Source organism: Rattus norvegicus, chromosome 1, assembly GCF_036323735.1.
Source record: "Rattus norvegicus strain BN/NHsdMcwi chromosome 1, GRCr8, whole genome shotgun sequence".
Lineage (NCBI taxonomy): Eukaryota > Metazoa > Chordata > Mammalia > Rodentia > Muridae > Rattus > Rattus norvegicus.
Window position 1 is genome coordinate 252,791,350 of NC_086019.1, and position 17,724 is coordinate 252,809,073.

The window sequence follows — 17,724 nt, forward strand, 5'->3', positions numbered from 1 at the left end:
TTCACACACACACACACACACACACACACACCACACCACACCACAGAGAGAGAGAGAGAGAGAGAGAGAGAGAGAGAGAGAGAGAGAGAATTTCCTTTTAACAGGCCAGGCATGGTATATGTCTTTAATCTAAGCACATCAGAGACAGAGGCAGGCAGGAGGATTTCTGCTCACATTTTCTTCTCAGTGTTGTGTTAATGACTTTAGCTCTGAGGAAGACAGAACTAAAGACCATCCAGTCTTGGGACACTAGTAAGGCATTCCACAGCCCACTGACAGTTTAGTGCAAACATGGGAACACTGGCATCCCTGCTCGCTCTAACCTTGTCCCTGCTCACTCTAACCTCGCCCTTGCTCGCTCTAACCTCTGGGTAAAGTTCACTACACCTGATCCTTTAAAACCTGTTGTATGGTGCCGTTGAGATGGCTCAGGAGGTGGTGGCAGCTTGCTGACAAGCCTGAGGCCCTGAGTTCAAGTCCCAGGACCCACTTGGTAGAAAGAGGGAATCAACTCCTACAAGCCGTCCTCTGATCCCCACATGCATCATGCCATGGTATATGCACGCACAATGGTAACTAAATATTTTCTTCAATCTGTGCATTTTATTTCTGTGATCTTTCGGGGATGGCTGTTGTTAGCATTTCCTCTAGGCTCCGTCCAACAGTTGCTTAGCAACAGCCAGGTACTAGGTCTCCCACCCTTCCACCCCCCCCACCCAACATTTTCCTCTCCATGTGTTCTGGCCGGCCTTTCCCCTTCTCTCTCCTGTCTCTGTCCTTCTCTTTCTTTCTCCGCATCTACTCCCTTCCCAGACCCCCTTCCCATGTCCCAAATAAACTTCATTTTATACTAGACCTGTTGTATAGGAACAACCTTGATACCTTGGAGGGGGGTATGCCTCAATATGGACCCACTAAGGCACCCCCTCCCACTCATCACCCCTCGTGGCATTGGGATGCTATCTAGTCTAAAAAGTGAGTGTCCTCCCACCTCAAGTAGGAAGACGAATCACTCAACCATGAACAATTCCGTTCAGGAGGGAAAGTGCCACAAAGACCAAGAAATCAAACGGGCTCTCTAGCACCTGGGGTTGACCACTGTCTTAGAAGCAGGATGGTTGGGGCTGGGGATTTAGCTCAGTGATAGAGCGCTTACCTAGGAAGCACAAGGCCCTGGGTTCAGTCCCCAGCTCCGAAAAAAAAAAAAAAAAAGAACCAACAAAACAAAACAAAACAAAACAAAAAAAAAAAAAAAAAAAGAAGCAGGATGGTCTCAGCGTAGCCTCTCAGGAGACTGCTGCTTCCAAACTCATCACCACACTCAGAGTCCAGATGCTTGTGCTGACAAGGTCCTGCCTGAAGGACCGTCCTCTGAGGAAGGACGGGCAGGGGTTGCTTTCCCTTCCTTGATGTTTTATGAGACTCACCTTTAGTCTCCCCAAACTCTGGGCTAGGCAGATAATATGTGGTTTTTGTTGTTGTCTTGTTTGGAAGACAAGGTGGGGTTTTGTTTCCTTGTTTGTGGTTTTTTGTTTTTTGTTTTTTTTTTTAAACTTACAGCCACACAGAAAATAAAGAACAGAGCTACAATTAAGACTCAGGTCTGTCAGAGTTCAAAACCCATGCCTTTCACTGTGATGCCCTCCAGCACCGGGCAGCAGCAGCCACTCAGGCTGGCCTCCTATATAGATTTCCTCTCTAAAACTCTAGGTTATAGAACCAGTCAGGAAAATGCAAGGCCAAAGTCAGAAGGTCTTCTTTCTTACTACGTCAGCCCTGCCCACCACTCCCACCCTTAATGACTTCACAACAGCCTTCTCTGTCTCACGTTGTTATAACACAGTCCCTGGAGCTGGATAACCTACAAAGCAGAGAGGTTTGACTTGGGATTCCAGTGCCTGGAGAGTCCTAACATGGCCCCTGCATCCTGGCAGAAGCCTGAGGTCTGCTTCTATTGAGGAACTGAGCCCTGAGGGTCAGTAAAGCTAGAAACCACTGGCCACTGTGGAAATGGTCCTAGGTCATTCTGGATCACCTCAGCACCGCAGCATTCTTTCTTTCTTTTTTTTTTTTAGAATTATTTATTTAGTTTCTTTTAATGTATATGAGTACACTGTAGCTGTTTTCAGATCCATCAGAAAAGGGCATAAGATCCCATTACAGATGGTTGTGAGCCACCATGTGGTTGCTGGGAATTGAACTCAGGACCTCTGGAAGAGCAGTCAGTGCCCTTAACCACTGAGTCATCTCTCCAGCCCCACTGCAGTCATTTTGACAACTTCTTGCAGCACCATGTTGTCACCAGCTTCAGGCCAGACTCTCAGACAGACAGACAACCAGCCTGAACTGTCTCAGTATGCAGTGACCCGAACCAGACTCCCAGAAAGGTCTCCAGAACCCTGTTGCAGAGCAGACATGTATATATGCACCAGTTTCTGGAAGGTTCGGACTCCTTTAATGCTGGCCCAAGGAAGGCTTGATCCTGGGACAGACAGAAACACTCAGAACTGTTCGGTACGTGCCTGCGTCTACATATGTCCCAGATAAGAAAAGAGAAGTGTGGCCATGGGGGTTTGAGAGCAGGGATAGCCTCGCTGTGTGTGGCCCTGGGTGCTGGGCTTCATGCAGGGCCCCTGTGCCGCTTTGCTGCCTGGTCTTTCTTTCTGGATGTCCGGGGCTGCTTTGCCCTGCTTCCCTGTCCTCGGCCAGGAGCTTTCTGCACAGGGTGCACCTGAGTCGTGCTTCGCTTGAGCTGGAAGTCAACCTGCAAAGGCAAGGCAGAAGCTAAGCTCCTGTTCAGACCCCCCAAACACACACACCTGCTGCCCCAGGTTTTACCACACACACACACCTGTTGCCCCAGGTTCTACCACACACACACCTGCTGCCCCAGGTTCTACCACACACACACACACACACACACACACACACACACACACACACACACACACGCCTGTTGCCCCAGGTTCTACCACACACACATGCCTGTTGCCCCAGGTTCTACCACACACACACCTGCTACCCCAGGTTCTACCACACACACACCTGCTGCCCCAGGTTCTACCACACACACACCTGCTGCCCCAGGTTCTACCACACACACACCTGCTGCCCCAGGTTCTACCACACACACACCTGCTGCCCCAGGTTCTACCACACACATACCTGCTGCCCCAGGTTCTACCACACACACCTGCTGCCCCAGGTTCTACCACACACACACACACACACACCTGCTGCCCCAGGTTCTACCACACACACACACACACACACCTGCTGCCCCAGGTTCTACCACACACACCTGTTGCCCCAGGTTCTACCACACACACATGCCTGTTGCCCTAGGTTCTATCACACACACACCTGCTGCCCCAGGTTCTACCACACACACACCTGCTGCCCCAGGTTCTACCACACACACACCTGCTGCCCCAGGTTCTAACACACACACACACACACACACACACACACACACACACACACACGCCTGTTGCCCCAGGTTCTAATGGTGCCGCAGAGTTGGCAATGGTTTCCCAAAACAGTGGCATAGAATTAATCACTGGTGACATGAAGTGTGTGGCAGCTGGATGGACTAAATGTATGGGTTTTTTTTTAACTTTTTAAAAATGTATTTATTGTATGTCTATAAGTACATGGTCTTCATGCACGCCAGGAAAGACATCAGATCACATTATAGATGGTTGTGAGACACCATGTGGTTGTTGGGAACTGAACTCATGACCTCTGGAAGAGCAGCCATTGCTCTTAACCACTGAGTCCCAAGTGTGTTTTTCTAATACGTACAAATTACATTTCCACTTATACCCCGCTTGGGGCAAGAGTGCTGATGGAAAGGTAAAGGGGACTTAGTCATTTTTTCCCCTCCTGCTGGCTGTGTGAGCCACTACATGCTAATGAGTGTTTCAACCTTCTGCCACGAATGGCCACGCATGCGGCACGGCAACAGAGATGACAGAGAATGTCTGGTTCCATTGTTTCTTTTTCTTTTTGAGACAGGGTCTCACTATGTTGTAGCCCTGCTACTTCAAAGTTGCTCTGTAGACCAGGCTGGCCTTGAACTCACAGAGATCCACTTGCCTCGGTGTCCAGAGTGCTAGGATTAAAGGTGTGTGCCACCACATCCCCCTAAATTCTTAAAGCCCAAGATTTCAGGGGCGTCTGTCCTGCAATCTTCCAAGGGCTGTCTACAACTGTCCTCTGGCCATGGGACGAAAGTGGAAAAGAATTGTGGATTGGGCGTGGGACTCTGGGTGTGGAGCCCTCATAAACAGGGAAAGAGGAGGGAATGACACCAAGTCCTAAGTACATTCCCTGGGGCTTCTCTGGCAACCCCTCCCTGTAATAGCCTGAACCACAGAAGCCTGGGGAGTTAAAAAACATACCACTTGGTTTCCTGCCTCTTCCATAAAACTCCATAGCCAGATTTTCTGCTAGTTCTATAAAAGGGAGGGGAGTCAGAGCCAACTGTAGGAGGCCGGTTCCTACTTCCCAGTTAGTAAACACCTAAGCCTAAGAAAGGAACAAAAGACAGGGGTGGGCAAGAAGAGGAGCAGAGGGCAGAGGAGAAAGAAAGGCCCCAACATCGGGAGGGAGGCGGGAACCACAGAGAAAGCCAGGCTCTGGAAGACATTTTAATCCTCTTAATTGTAACAACATCAAAAACAAGAGAAAAATCCTTTAGTAAACATCTTTTTTTTCTTCCCTCGAGCAAGTAGTTAACAGCTCTAAAATTAATACGGAAGGGAAGTGGATAAACACACTGGTAGCTCTTACTGTCTGGGACTACTGCATCCAAATGACAGATTGTGCCTCTGGGTTATACTTGACACACTGAGTGGTTATGCTAGTTTATTTAAAGGATATGTAGGGGGGTAAAATAGGCATAACTCAATATGCTGTGGAGCTGTTTACATTTGGCAGCGAACAGCCTTGCCTACAGTACACTGCGGCTGCTGCTGAGCGTTTGATTTTAGGGTGGGATAGGGAAGAAAGAGGATTGCCTGGTTGGGAAATAGGGCTCTGCACAATGGAGTGGTGTCTTCCCTCCCCACAGTCGGTCATATAAAGCACTTGTCGTACAAGTGTGAAGACCTGAGTTTGAATCCCGGAAACCCCTTGAAGCAAGGCACCATAGGGAGTTTGTATAATCCCAGTGACCCTCCGTGGAGACTGGAGGTGGAGATGGAACCTCCCTGGCAGCTCCCAGGCCAGCTGACCTAGAGCACACACAGGGTGCAGCAGCAGACAGCAAAAGGACACTGCCGAAAATAAGGTGGCAGGCCTGACATTGTCCTTTGACCTCCGCCATGGCCCCATTCACACACACACACACACACACACACACACACACACACATTCACACCTCTCTCTCTCTTTCACACACACTCACACACACACTCACACACACACTCACACACATACACACACTCATACACACTCATACACACACTCACACTCATATACACATACACACACTCACATACACACTCACACATACACACACAAACATATACACACACATACATACACACATACTCACACACATTCACACACATACACACACTCACACACACACACACTCACACACACACATACACACACACACTCTCAAACATATTCAGAGAGAGACACAGAGACAGAGACAGAGAGAGGTAGGAGTAGGGGTGGGTTCGCGGGCGACGATGATCTCTAAGTTTCCCCAAGGAATTTTTAAAAGACCCGAAGCTCTCTTTGGCTGTACAGGGTTCTGGGAACAGGCTGAGAGCATGGGGTTGAGACCCTGCCACACATCAGGTGGTGAATCCCACTCCCATCTCATTGCATGATACCTACGGGTAGTTGTTAAGATTAAAATGGATAATTCTGGAAAGCGCTCCTTCAGGACCTGATGCCCGGCACTGAGTACCGCATGTAAAAAGCTCATTGCTGGAGCTCCGGGAGGACTGACGTCCATGCCCCTTTACACTCTGAGGTTCTAACTTTCTAAAGTGAAAATTTTCCGTGATGTAAATCAACTTGTTCTTTGCTCCTCATCCTTTCTATAAAGGAGAGTTGTGGAGAGTTGAGGACTGGAGGTGGCTGGTCCTTGGTGGCAGCCATGGGAAAGTGAGCCTGAGACCACAGGGCACAGTCGGTTTGCGGAGCGCCACCTAGTGGTGGTTCTTGTTTATGGCCTTGAATAACAGCAGTGCTATCTGGGGAAATCTCCAGCGCTTACTAACCAGCCTGTATAACATCTCTACGGACCCGTGCTTCATCTTTGCGATTCCTGAGGATTAAGTGTGTGCACTGGCTGGTTTTGTGAGTCAACATGACACATGCTAGAGTCATCAGAGAGGAAGGAGCCTCAGCTGAGAAAAATGCCTCCATGAGATCCAGCTGTAAGGTATTTTCTCTATCTGCGATCAAGGGGAAGGACCCAGCCTCTGGTGGGTGGTGCCATCCGTGGGCTGACGTCCTAGATCTATAAGAAAGCAGGCTGAGACGGTCAGTAAACAGCACCCCTCCACGGCTTCTGCATCAGCTCCTGCCTCCAGGAACCTGCCCTGTTTGAGTTCCTGTCTTGACTTCTCCCCAAATTGTTTTTTTGGTCACAGCAAAAGAAACCCTGACAATGACAAAGTATTAACACCAGTTTACAGAGGAGGAAGGAAGATGAGAGAGACAGGCAGTGCCAGCGATGCACCAGGAAACGTCAAGAGGGAACAATCCAGCAATGGGACGTTGAAGATGGCATTCACAGGTCAGGTTGAGGCTTACCAGTGTTGGTCCCGCAGGCCCCACGGTCACAGTCACTGTTTTGGGCTCATACCCTGATGCCTTGGCAGTGACTGAGTAAGTACCTGGAAGCAGCAGCCGGAAATAATCCCCGTGTTCACCTAAACATCAGAAGGATGTAATTCAGTCAGCTGACTTCAAACATGCTTCAGTCAGTCCGAACCTGTCCGGGACAGTTTGAGCTGACCACAAGCCTGGTTTGTTTTGTTTTGTTTTGTTTTCCTCCTCGATGTCTGACAGCTATGAAGAATGTTCCTCAGGAGCAGTCACTCCTGGAAAGGTTTCACTGGGCTGTGCTTCACACTACGGTCTGTTCTAAATCCTGGGTCTAAAGCAGACTCGCGCCCAGTAGAAAGTCGCTAAGAAAGAGAAAAGGGGAGAGGGGGAAATGTCTGCCCGATACTTTGCCTGATAAGAAAACGCTGAGCCCTCTGGCATTCAAAAGGCCGTTTAGAAGAAAAGAACGTGGGAAGAAATAAATATGAGTGCCCTAGTCTCAAGTTGTAGGGAGGCAGATTTTGCCAGAGAGAAGCAGAAACTTCTGTGATGAACAGCTTCCAATGGAAGGAAACGAACTATTGTGTAGATGAGCGTGTACTCAGGAGCTGAGTCAAGACCCTGGAAAGGCTACATAGCCGAGCCATGCACAATCTAACCAGCAAACCCCAGCATCCGGGTTGGACACCCACCACCCAGGGACGTTAAACATGAAGAGTCAGACCAAATGACCACTAAACGGTCTGGCTTGCGAATCCCACTTTTCTCACCCCACCCCCATTTCCTCTTTGAGACGACAGGGTCTCGTGTGACCCAAGCTAGCATCAAAGTCATTATGCAGGAGGGCCCCTCGAACTCATGATCTTCCTATCTCAGCCTTCCGAGTCTTGGGATGACAGGATGTGCTACCATGCCAGCTGGAGAATATTTTTAAGACAGGGTCTTATATAGCCCCAAACTAGTTATTCTGCCTGAAGATAGCCTCAAATGTACCATCTTTCTGCCTTAACCCCACCCCCCACCTCCCACCCACAGTTCTGGGATTATACGGATTACAAGCCTAATTTCTGTGATGCTGGGACTGAGCCCAGGGCTTCCTGCACACGAGGTAACCATACTAGCAACAGTCACATTTCCAGCCCTCACTGATTATAATTTCTTCCATCACCTTCAGAAGAAAGTTAAAGAGAAAATAAAAATTAAAAAGAAGCCTATTATTTTAGGGCAGGGTTGTAGAATTTGGGCTAATGACCGTTCATCCCTTGAGAATCAATCGTGAAGGTGTCTGGAGAGATGGCTCGGGAAATTAAGAGCCCTGGCTGCTCTTGGAGAGGACCTGGATTTGGTTTCCAGCTCCCACATGGTGGCTCACAACTGTCTCTAACTCCAGTAACTCCAGTTCTTGGGGTTCAGATGCCCCCTCCTGGCCTCTGTGGGTACTGCATGTATATGGTACAATTAAAGACATGCAGGTGAGATGCCCACACAGAGACCAAAGCATACATAAAATCTTTAAAAAGAGATAAGTAAAAGCTGAGCATGTTGGACCCCTCAGGGGAATCAGGAGTTCAAGGCCAGCCTCAGTCAGACCTTGCCTCAGGAAACAAATGAACAACAACAAAAAGAGGCACTTGCCACCAAGCTGAGGGTCTGAGTGAATTCCTAGAACTCACACTCACTGTGGCACAAGTGTGTCCTTACAGATCCATGCCAAAAATAAACAAATTATTGAAAAAGTAATGAATATGAAAGATAAATAAATTCAACGAGGAGTGACACTGGCCACCAGGTGTGACGGTGTGTACCTTCACTACCAACACTTCACCTCTGAGACGAAGGCTAGGATCTCTGTGAGTTCAAGGTCAGCCTGGTCTGAATTGTGAGTTCCAGGCCAGCTGGGACTACATTGTGAGAAATAAAACAAAGAACGATACAGGCAGTAGTAAGGACATTTTTTTTCCTGATATTATTAAATGTCTGAAATGTATCTCTCTCTCTCTCTCCTTCCTTCCTTCTTATTTTTGTTTTTCTTTTTTTCCTTTCTCACTTTTTTTTCTTTTGGACAGGATCTCAGGTCTTCCAGTCCGGTCTCAGCCTCACAATGTAGCCACTTGCCAGTCTTAGGAGTTCCAAGGATGAGCTTGAGTGCCCCCGAATGCTAGGATAGGTGTGAGCCAACATGCTGAGCTGATTCTGACCCCAGAGCTTCCTCCGTGTTAGGTAAGTGCTTTACTAAGCTACACCTCAGCCCTGTAATTTACTTCCAAACACTTGAGCAATGCAGGGCGTCATTATGTGCATGTTGGACAGTTTAGGTTGTATCCAGAAACGGTTATTGTCTTAATTGGGGGCTCTTGCTCAGGGGTGATTAGCAATTGTGTTACAAAAGCTCCATTTCTAGATGTTTCTTCAAAGAGGGCTTTGGCTCTCTCCACCTATAACCAACACCAGGTGCTTCGCTAAGTAGCACAGTCAGTGTCCCTAGAGCAGTGAGTTCTAATCCTCACGACGATCCATCCCGAAAGCGGGGCCTAACTGTGGTATTCATTCTTAGTGGCTCTGACAGTTCAGAGATTTCCCCCACCCTTTTTAATGAGAAAGAACCAAGGCCAGCAGCCAGCGCTCCCAGGGATGGTGCTGAAGTTTGACCCCTCCGCGCTCCTGCGTGCAGCTGCTGGGCTGGAAGATTCCCCATCCTGCCAGACTGAGGTGACAGAATTCTTCTAGAACTCTGCCTTTTCCTTAAACAAGCCTGTCTCTGAAGAGCTCTGGGCCCACCTCTAAGGACACGAAGCAGGGAGTTCTTCCAGGCTGGACAGACGGCATGATCTGTGAGCTGCTTGCTTGGTAGCAAACGAGGTTGTTTCGGGAGGTGAGTAGCTACTGCTGTCTATGAAAACTCAACACAGAGGAACTCCTAAGACTGGCAGGAGGTCAGTTCAGCTGGGACAGTCAGCAAGGAGACAAGCCGGGCATGCCTGAGAGGCTGACTAGCCTGGCATGTCTGTGAGGTGTCCTGTGTTAGCTGAGGTGAGAGCGCCTGCCCACTGTTGGGTGACCACTCCCAGTTGGGATCCTGGTCCTTGTAAGTAGAGAAAAGGAGCTGACTCCTAGCATGCAGAAGCTCATAGCTCCATCTCCTCATGGTGATCTGAGTTCCCTAGAAGCTTCAAGTTCCTGCCACCCTGAGCCCCATCTACAATGGATTACTCTGGAGCTGTGAACCACAAGCCCTTTCTCCCCTAAGTTGCTTTTTTCAGATTACTTTATCATAGCAACAGCAGAAGAAACCCAGCCAATGCCCTTCCAGAATGTTCTAGGTGGCTCCATAATTACCCTCTACTGTTTACCTTGCCTCAGACCCAGCCTATAGGAGGAATCTGTTAGCTTTGTCTGAACGGACACATGGGAAATACCTGAGCCAGAGGGGAGAACAAACATGAGAGTGGTTGTCCTTCTTGGCCTATTGCACTCCATCTTTTTTTTCGGAGCTGGGGATCGAACCCAGGGCCTTGCGCTTGCTAGGCAAGTGCTGTACCGCTGAGCTAAATCCCCAACCCCGCACTCCATCTTTATTAATGGTGCCTAGCCCAGAAATACGCCCACGGCTGTCTCCACAGCAGTTCCTGGGCTCTGACCAGGGGCTCCATTCTCTTCAAGGGTACTCGCTCCCTGCTCTATGAACCTGCTCACTCCAGAAGTAGAAGCATTTCCTTACCCACGCCTTAGCTGCTTGACGCAGTGTTTCCTTTTCACTCCTGTACACGGTACTCACCCTCCTCTCAGTGTCCTTGATGGCTTACAAGCTGGTCTTTCCGGCTAACGAACTGGTCCCCAGTTCTACCGAAGGACACGAGGGGCAGAAACTCCCTTCCTACCTGAAGTGACATCGTGGTTGATGCCGGTGACGGAAATGACAGCCCCTGTGAGGTTGTTATAGTTCTCGTCAAGCACCATTCCCTTGATGCCCTGGTGAACCTGCAGGAGAGAGTGGCCACTGAGAGTTAGGGTCACAGCAGGGGTAGGGGGAGGAGGTTCTGGCCTTTCTCCCTTCTCATGGGTCTTCACTGTTCCTCATAACCCCTCCTCAGTAGGGGGAGTGACCCTGCTACTCTGTCACAGCTGCCTTTCTTCTCAAAGTTCCCGTGCAAGTGAGGAGGCTCCTGTGCTTGTGAGAAGGCGACAGTCACCATTAGCAGCCCAGTCTCAAATGTTTGGGTGTTTTACCTGCATGTGTGTCTTTGCAACAAGTGCCTGCCTGTCGCTGGGAGAGGCCAGCAGAGGGCCTCAGACCCCTGGGACTACTGTCACAAATGTCTGTGAGTCACCATGAAGATACTGGAAATCAAACTCGGATCTTCTGAAAGAGGACCCAGTACTCTCAACTGCCAAGCCACCTCTCCACAGTCTCCTGCTAGTCTAATCTTGAATTTTGTTTTAATTAAGAAACTTTAGGGGTTGGAGAGATGGCTCAGAGGTTAAGAGCACCGGCTGCTCTTCCAGAGGTCCTGAGTTCAATTTCCAGCAACCACATGGTGGCTCACAACCATCTGAAATGGGATCCGATGCCCTCTGATGCCCTCTTCTGGTGTGTCTGAAGACAGCCACAGTGTACTCATAAACCCGCATACATGAAATAAATAAATAAATCTTTGAAGAAGAAAGGAAGAAACTTTAGATTGTGATGTATCGAGATGGCTCAGTGGTTAAAGGCATTTGCTGCTAAGGCTGGCAATCTGAGTTTGATCTTGGGACCCAAATGGTGGAAGGAGAGAACAGGCTCCCTTCCACAACTTGCTTTCTGATTTCCACACAAACAGGTATGAATGCGGGTGCAAGCATGCATGCACGCACACATACAAACATGCAAACACACATATACAAACATGCACACACGTGTGCATACACACACACTTAAAATAAATTGTGCTAATACTAACCCTGTGAATTGTACAGCCCGGTTTATCACGCACATTTGCAGTGTGTGCCTCTCTTCTAGAACTCTCCTCATCTGATGACACTGAAACCGCTTTCCATAAATTGAAAGTCTCCATTCCTCCCATCTCTACCCCACCTCCTGCTCTTCTAGCCCCAGCCACCATTCTACGTTCTGTCTGTGCGGTTGCATGAATTCTATCTAAACAGATGGAGTCATAGCTTGTTGCACTTAGCGTAATGTCCTCAGGGTCCAGCCTTGCTAAGGTGTGTGTCAGAGCTCACTTAATTTTGAAAGCTGAATAATCTTCCTTCCTTCCTTCCTTTCTTCTCCCTCCTTCCTCCCTTCCCTTCTTTCTGTTTGTATGTTTGCCTGGCTGCCTCTCTGTCTGTCTGTCTGACTGACTTCACTTCTTTGGGATTTATCAGTGCTGAATAACAATTTTATTCTAATTGTGGTTGCTTTTGTGGGTCTGAAGACACAACTTTGGGTTTCTCACAAGCTAAGCAAGAGCTTTATCACTGAGCTAAAACTTCAGCCTGATTTTTAATTTTCTGGAAGCTTTGTCACACTGCTTAACACAGAAGCGACATCACGTTTCACTGGGAGCACCTAAGGAGTCCAGTTTCTCCACCTCCTCTGAAGCCTTGTCTTTCCTGTTTCTGACAGGAGCCTCTGCCATGCACTTGAGGCAGCAGCTCCCTGTGGCTGCTGATTCTGAGCGGGTTTTGGGTGTGGAGCTTGGCTTGTTTCCACTGGACCCATTCTAGAGGGCCCTGCTTATAGTAAAGTTTTGGACAGACACTTGTGTTCCAGGACATTGAGGGGAAAACATCCAGGAGTAGAGTGCTAGTTGAATGGAGTCAGAGCTGGGGCTGGGGCCTGAGCCTGTGGCAACCCCAGCCGCCATTGGAAGCATATTGCAACCAGGAGAGTCAAAGAGCAAGGTTTTACCTGTTCCAAGAACTGGATTAAGGCTTCCCGGTTACCCAGCCACTCCCTTTGCAGCTCTTCTTGCCGGGGAAACTTGTTGCAACTCAGCTCTAGGGTGATCTCAAAGCAGTTGGTATGGAGATAATTGAAGTCTTGCATTCCTAGGGAAAGAGACAGCAGCTGGTCTTTGTGTCCAGGCACCCACCATTGCCACAGCCCATCTTTCTCGTTAGTCACAGTTTCTCCTCTACATCTTCATCAGCTTCTCTTCAAATTCATGACATCTGTTGACTTTACTCTACACAGATGTACTGGCTGGTTGTGTGTGTCAACTTGACACAAGCTGGAGTTATCACAGAGAAAGGAGCCTCCCTTGAGGAAATGCCTCCATGAGACCCAGCTGTAAGGCATTTTCTCAACTAGTGATCAAAGGGGGAGGACCCATTGTGGGTGGTGCCATCCCTGGGCTGGTGGTCATGGGTTCTGTAAGAAAGCAAGCCAGTAAGTAACATCCCTCCATGGCCTCTGCATCAGCTCCTGCTTCCTGACCTGCTTGAGTTCCAGTCCTGACTTCCTTTGGTGATGAACAGCAAACATAGAAGTATAATCTGAATAAACCCTTTCCTCACCAACTTGCTTCTTGGTCATGGTGTTTGTGCAGGAATAGGAACCCTGATTAAGAAAACAGAGTTGTTCCTGAGCCTCAGGCTGGGTGTCTTTCTCTCCCTTTGGTTATTGCTCATCAGAATCCTTCATGTTTCTTCCGTTTCGTGATTGAATTCCCCTTCCGAGTGTGTTTGCATGTGTAGATGCTCAAGGAAGTAGGGTGTCCTGCTCTATCAGTCTTTGCCTTACTCTCTTGACAGAAGGTTTCTCACCTGAACCTGGAGCTAAGCTCATCCCTAGCAAGTACAAAAACTCTCCTGTCTTCTCTCAAGTGCCAAGGTGATGGGAACTTGACCTCAGGTCCTCACACTTGTGCACCAAGGGCTGCGACCCACTGTACACCTCTACAACCCCTGATTTCTCTTGCACCTCTCATTGCTGTCTGCCTCTTAGTTGAGTGCCCACAGGCGCTGCTTTCGGGGGAATGGCATTTCTCTTTGAGCTGCGATGTTCTGTAGACCTGAGAGATGAGTGGAGAAGGATGCTCGCTTCATGTCTCACAGCTAGGCACACAAACACCGTCTGAAAATGGCCCAGCAAACTTGACTCACAGAAAAGCGGTAGACATCTGTGTTTTAGTTTTTCTTTACCAAATACTGGCTTCTTCTGTGTGTTCATATTATTCAATTGTCTGATTGAATCAATTGTTTTGGTATATCTCTGATTATTAGAATGATGTTTATATTGTCCCTTCACGTGGATTAAAATTCATCAATTCAAGGACATCTAGTCAGGCTAAAGTGACCAACCGAGTCACTGTCATTTCTGATTATTTTTATAGCATATATATTCTCTAAAATTTACATATGCAGTAGCTAAGGTAACACCATCTTATCCAGACCTAATCTGGTCTGCTCAAATGCTTCTCAGTCCTCTACTGCAGATAACTGTTACATTATATCTGAAATAACTACTATATTGTGCCAAAAGCAAAGGTTACAAGATTACTCTGACCCTCATCTAACGCTGATGCAACTGTGTAGCCCTGGCTACCCTGGAACTCACTATGTAGACAAGGCTGGCCTTGAACTCACAGAGATCTGCCTGCCTCTGCCTGTGGTTTTGTCTTTAAAAACACTAAACCCTGAGCTCTGGCGCCAAAGCTGTGAGATGTGAGTTGGCTCATGGTTGCCAGCCCAAATTAAAGGATTTTTATTCTCTAATTGGCTTAATCAGCACAGCCGCCTGCATTTCTCTCACATGGAATTATTAGACATAGAATCTTAAAATGATATGAAATCACAAAGGCACAATAGCCCTGCGGGCTGGGGGGAGGGGAGAACAAAGCTGGAGATCTCACTTCTGATATCAAAGGTTCACTAATCAAAATAATCCAGTACTGCTGTAAGGACAGAGTTAGGTAGACAGAAGGCAGAGCCCAGGAACTCTGGTATATATGCTCAAATAATTTTTGATAAGGGTGAAAAATTTTTTAGCAAATGGTGCTAATAAAACTTGTATCCCACACACAAAGACTAAATAAAAGTAAAGTTCGTTCCATGTATAATGTCACACAAAGATGTCCACGGTGGCTCACAGCTGTGATCCCAGCCCTCAGGAGGCAGAACGAGGCAGGAGTGTTAAGTTCCAGGTTATCTGAGCTACAGAGCAAGACGCTGTATAAGAAAATCAATAAAGGTGTCTAGCACCATGGTTCAGCCCTTTAAGGGATGGCAGAGGCCATCAGGAGGATCTCTATGGGCTCAAGGTTAGCCTGGGGTACATAGCAGGTTCCAGGCCTGCCTGGGCTACATAGTGAAGCTCTGTCTCAAATACAGAGACCGGCAACCATAACTGAACAACTGGTTTCTTCCCATGCACTAATGGCTCCTATAGGGCGGGGCCATCCAGCCAAACACAGATCACTGGGCCTTACTCTGAGAGTTTGACTCAGGACACACAGGGCAAGGGCTCCACGTTGTTATGTCTGACAACTTCTCAGGATACTGTTATCAGAGACCTCACTGCTGAGACAATCACTGTGATTGACCTGACTAATCATTGTTAACCTTGGGATAGTGCAGGTTTGGCTGAGGGTGGAAATTCTTTGAAGAAGCATGGGCCAAGCTGTTGCCTGAAGCTCATGTCTGTCCTTTAGAAAACAGCATTTAGAAGACAGGTGTTTCTAACTGTTTTACTTAAAGAACCAAAACTATGAGGCGAGTGTGGTATCAGGCTTAGTTAGAGACAGGGAAATGAGAGCACAGAGAGGCCATGCAATTAGCCTAAACCACACAGCTGGCACACCAACAAGATTAATTCCAAGCCAATTTAATTTCAGAAACCTCACCCTTCCCTGGGCCTCACCCTTTTTCTCCTATGCGCCAACAGACTAGGGCATGAAACACTAGTTTTATAAAACCACATACTACCCCCTCCCTGGTCTTTCAGGGTCCTGAATAGACTATTAAAATGACAGCTTGGAAGCTCTCTATTTCTCTAATCCCCATCCCAAGTATTCCCCATTGTGTCTGTCCCTGAGAAGCCGTCTCCTCCTCAGCGGGCCATTCCCAGGACTGCTCACCCTTGCTTAGAGAATACCAGGATGCCCCATTGGTGATGCCGTCTGGAAAGTAGTCCCCACAGTTCCAACCTTGGTGCATCCATCCATGTGCGTAGGAGTAGACCTTGGCCAGCTAAAGGAAAAGCAGAAAATGCCTGAGGGCAATCTTGACCCCCCCAGCAGTGGTTCAGGTGCCCAACCAGGGGACGCCAAGAGGCCACAAGGACGCACACAGTTCATTCTATGCTTCAATGCAAGGGGGTGTCAGAGACATAGAAGGAGGTGCTAAAGTGGTGATGGTGATAATGGTGATGGTGGTGATGGTGATGGTGGTGATGGTGGTGGTAGTGATGGTGGTGATGGTGGTGATGGTGGTGGTAATGGTGGTAATGGTGGTGGTGGTGGTGGTGGTGGTAATGGTGGTGGTAGTGGTGATGATGATGGTGGTGGTGGTGGTAATGGTGGTGGTGGTGGTGGTGGTGGTGGTGGTGATGATGATGGTGGTGGTGGTGGTAATGGTGGTGGTGGTGGTGGTGGTGATGGTGGTGGTGGTGGTGGTGATGGTGGTGGTGATGATGGTGGTGGTGGTGATGGTGGTGGTGGTGGTGGTAGTGATGGTGGTGGTGGTGATGGTGGTGGTGGTGATGATGATGGTAGTGGTGGTGGTAGTAATGGTGGTGGTGATGGTAATGGTGGTGGTGGTGATGGTGATGGTGGTGATGGTGGTGGTAGTGATGGTGGTGATGGTGGTGATGGTGGTGGTAATGGTGGTGGTGGTGGTGGTGATGGTGGTGGTGATGATGGTGGTGGTGGTGGTAATTGTGGTGGTGGTGATGGTGGTAATGGTGATGGTGGTGATGGTGGTGGTGGTGGTGGTGGTGATGGTGGTGGTGGTGGTGGTGGTGGTGGTAATGGTGGTGGTGGTGGTGGTGGTGATGGTGGTGGTGGTGATGATGATGGTAGTGGTGGTGGTGGTAATAGTGGTAGTGATGGTAATGGTGGTGGTGGTGGTGGTAGTGATGGTGGTTGTGATGGTGGTGTGCGTGAGCATCCATGTAAGTGAGCATGATTCAGATTACAGGTGGAAGTTCTGGATCATTCTTGAGCTCTGCCTCCCTCCCTCTCTCTGCTGGCTATTTTGAGACAGTGTCTCACTCTGTCGTCCAGGCTGGTTTTGAACTCAATCCTCCTGCCTCAGCTTTCCAGATGCTCAAGCTGCTCCCGGAAGCCCTGTATTCTGGTGTTTCCACTTTCTCGGGATAAATCTGTCATGTTGCAAAGGGAGGGATGACAGCAGATTGTCTAAAAGGAGGTCCTTGAACCATTTTCTAGCTGAATTTAATGAAGGAAATCAAAGATTGCCTAAGGTCAAGATGTGTGTGTTCTGACGAACAAGGGATGTGTGTTGGAAAGAGAGGCATGTGATTAGGCTCTCTATAACTATAACACCTATTACTTTTTAATAATTAAAAAAATTTTTTGAGACATCTTGCCCTAGGTGTCCTGATCTCACTCCGTAGATCAGGCTGGCCTCAAACTCACAGAGAATCACCTGCCTCTGCCTCCCAAGTGCTGGGACTAAAGGTGTGCGCCACAACCGCCTGGCTCTATACTCATGTTTTAAAATAAGATTTATTTGTGTGTTTCTGTGTGTCTGTTGCATGGGTGTGTACATGTGGGTGCAGCTGTCCCTGGAGACCAGAAGTGTCGGGTCCCCTGCGGCTCTCGTTGTTGTGTTTTGAGCTGACCAACACTAATGCTGGTAACAGAACTGGGGTCCTCAGTGACAGCAGCAAGAACTCTTAGCTGCTGAGCCACCTCTCCAGCCTCTGCCCCATTGTTTTGTATTATTACTTAGATTTTAATTTGCATAGCCTGTTTCATATTAAAA

General features: G+C 48.4%; 1 protein-coding gene across 1 annotated transcript in view; it reads right to left on the reverse strand.

The window, feature by feature from the left end:
• Positions 1–2,436: 2,436 nt before the first annotated feature.
• Positions 2,437–17,724, reverse strand: part of Cpn1 (carboxypeptidase N subunit 1) — a 28,890-nt gene continuing 13,602 nt past the window's right edge. Inside the window, exons 5-9 of the mRNA NM_053526.2 lie at positions 15,855–15,966; positions 12,686–12,825; positions 10,674–10,773; positions 6,781–6,899; positions 2,437–2,764 (exon numbers count right to left, since the gene is read on the reverse strand). Coding sequence (NP_445978.1) covers positions 2,621–2,764; positions 6,781–6,899; positions 10,674–10,773; positions 12,686–12,825; positions 15,855–15,966 — 615 coding nt within the window. The 3' untranslated portion in view covers positions 2,437–2,620. The remainder of the gene's footprint in view (positions 2,765–6,780; positions 6,900–10,673; positions 10,774–12,685; positions 12,826–15,854; positions 15,967–17,724) is intronic.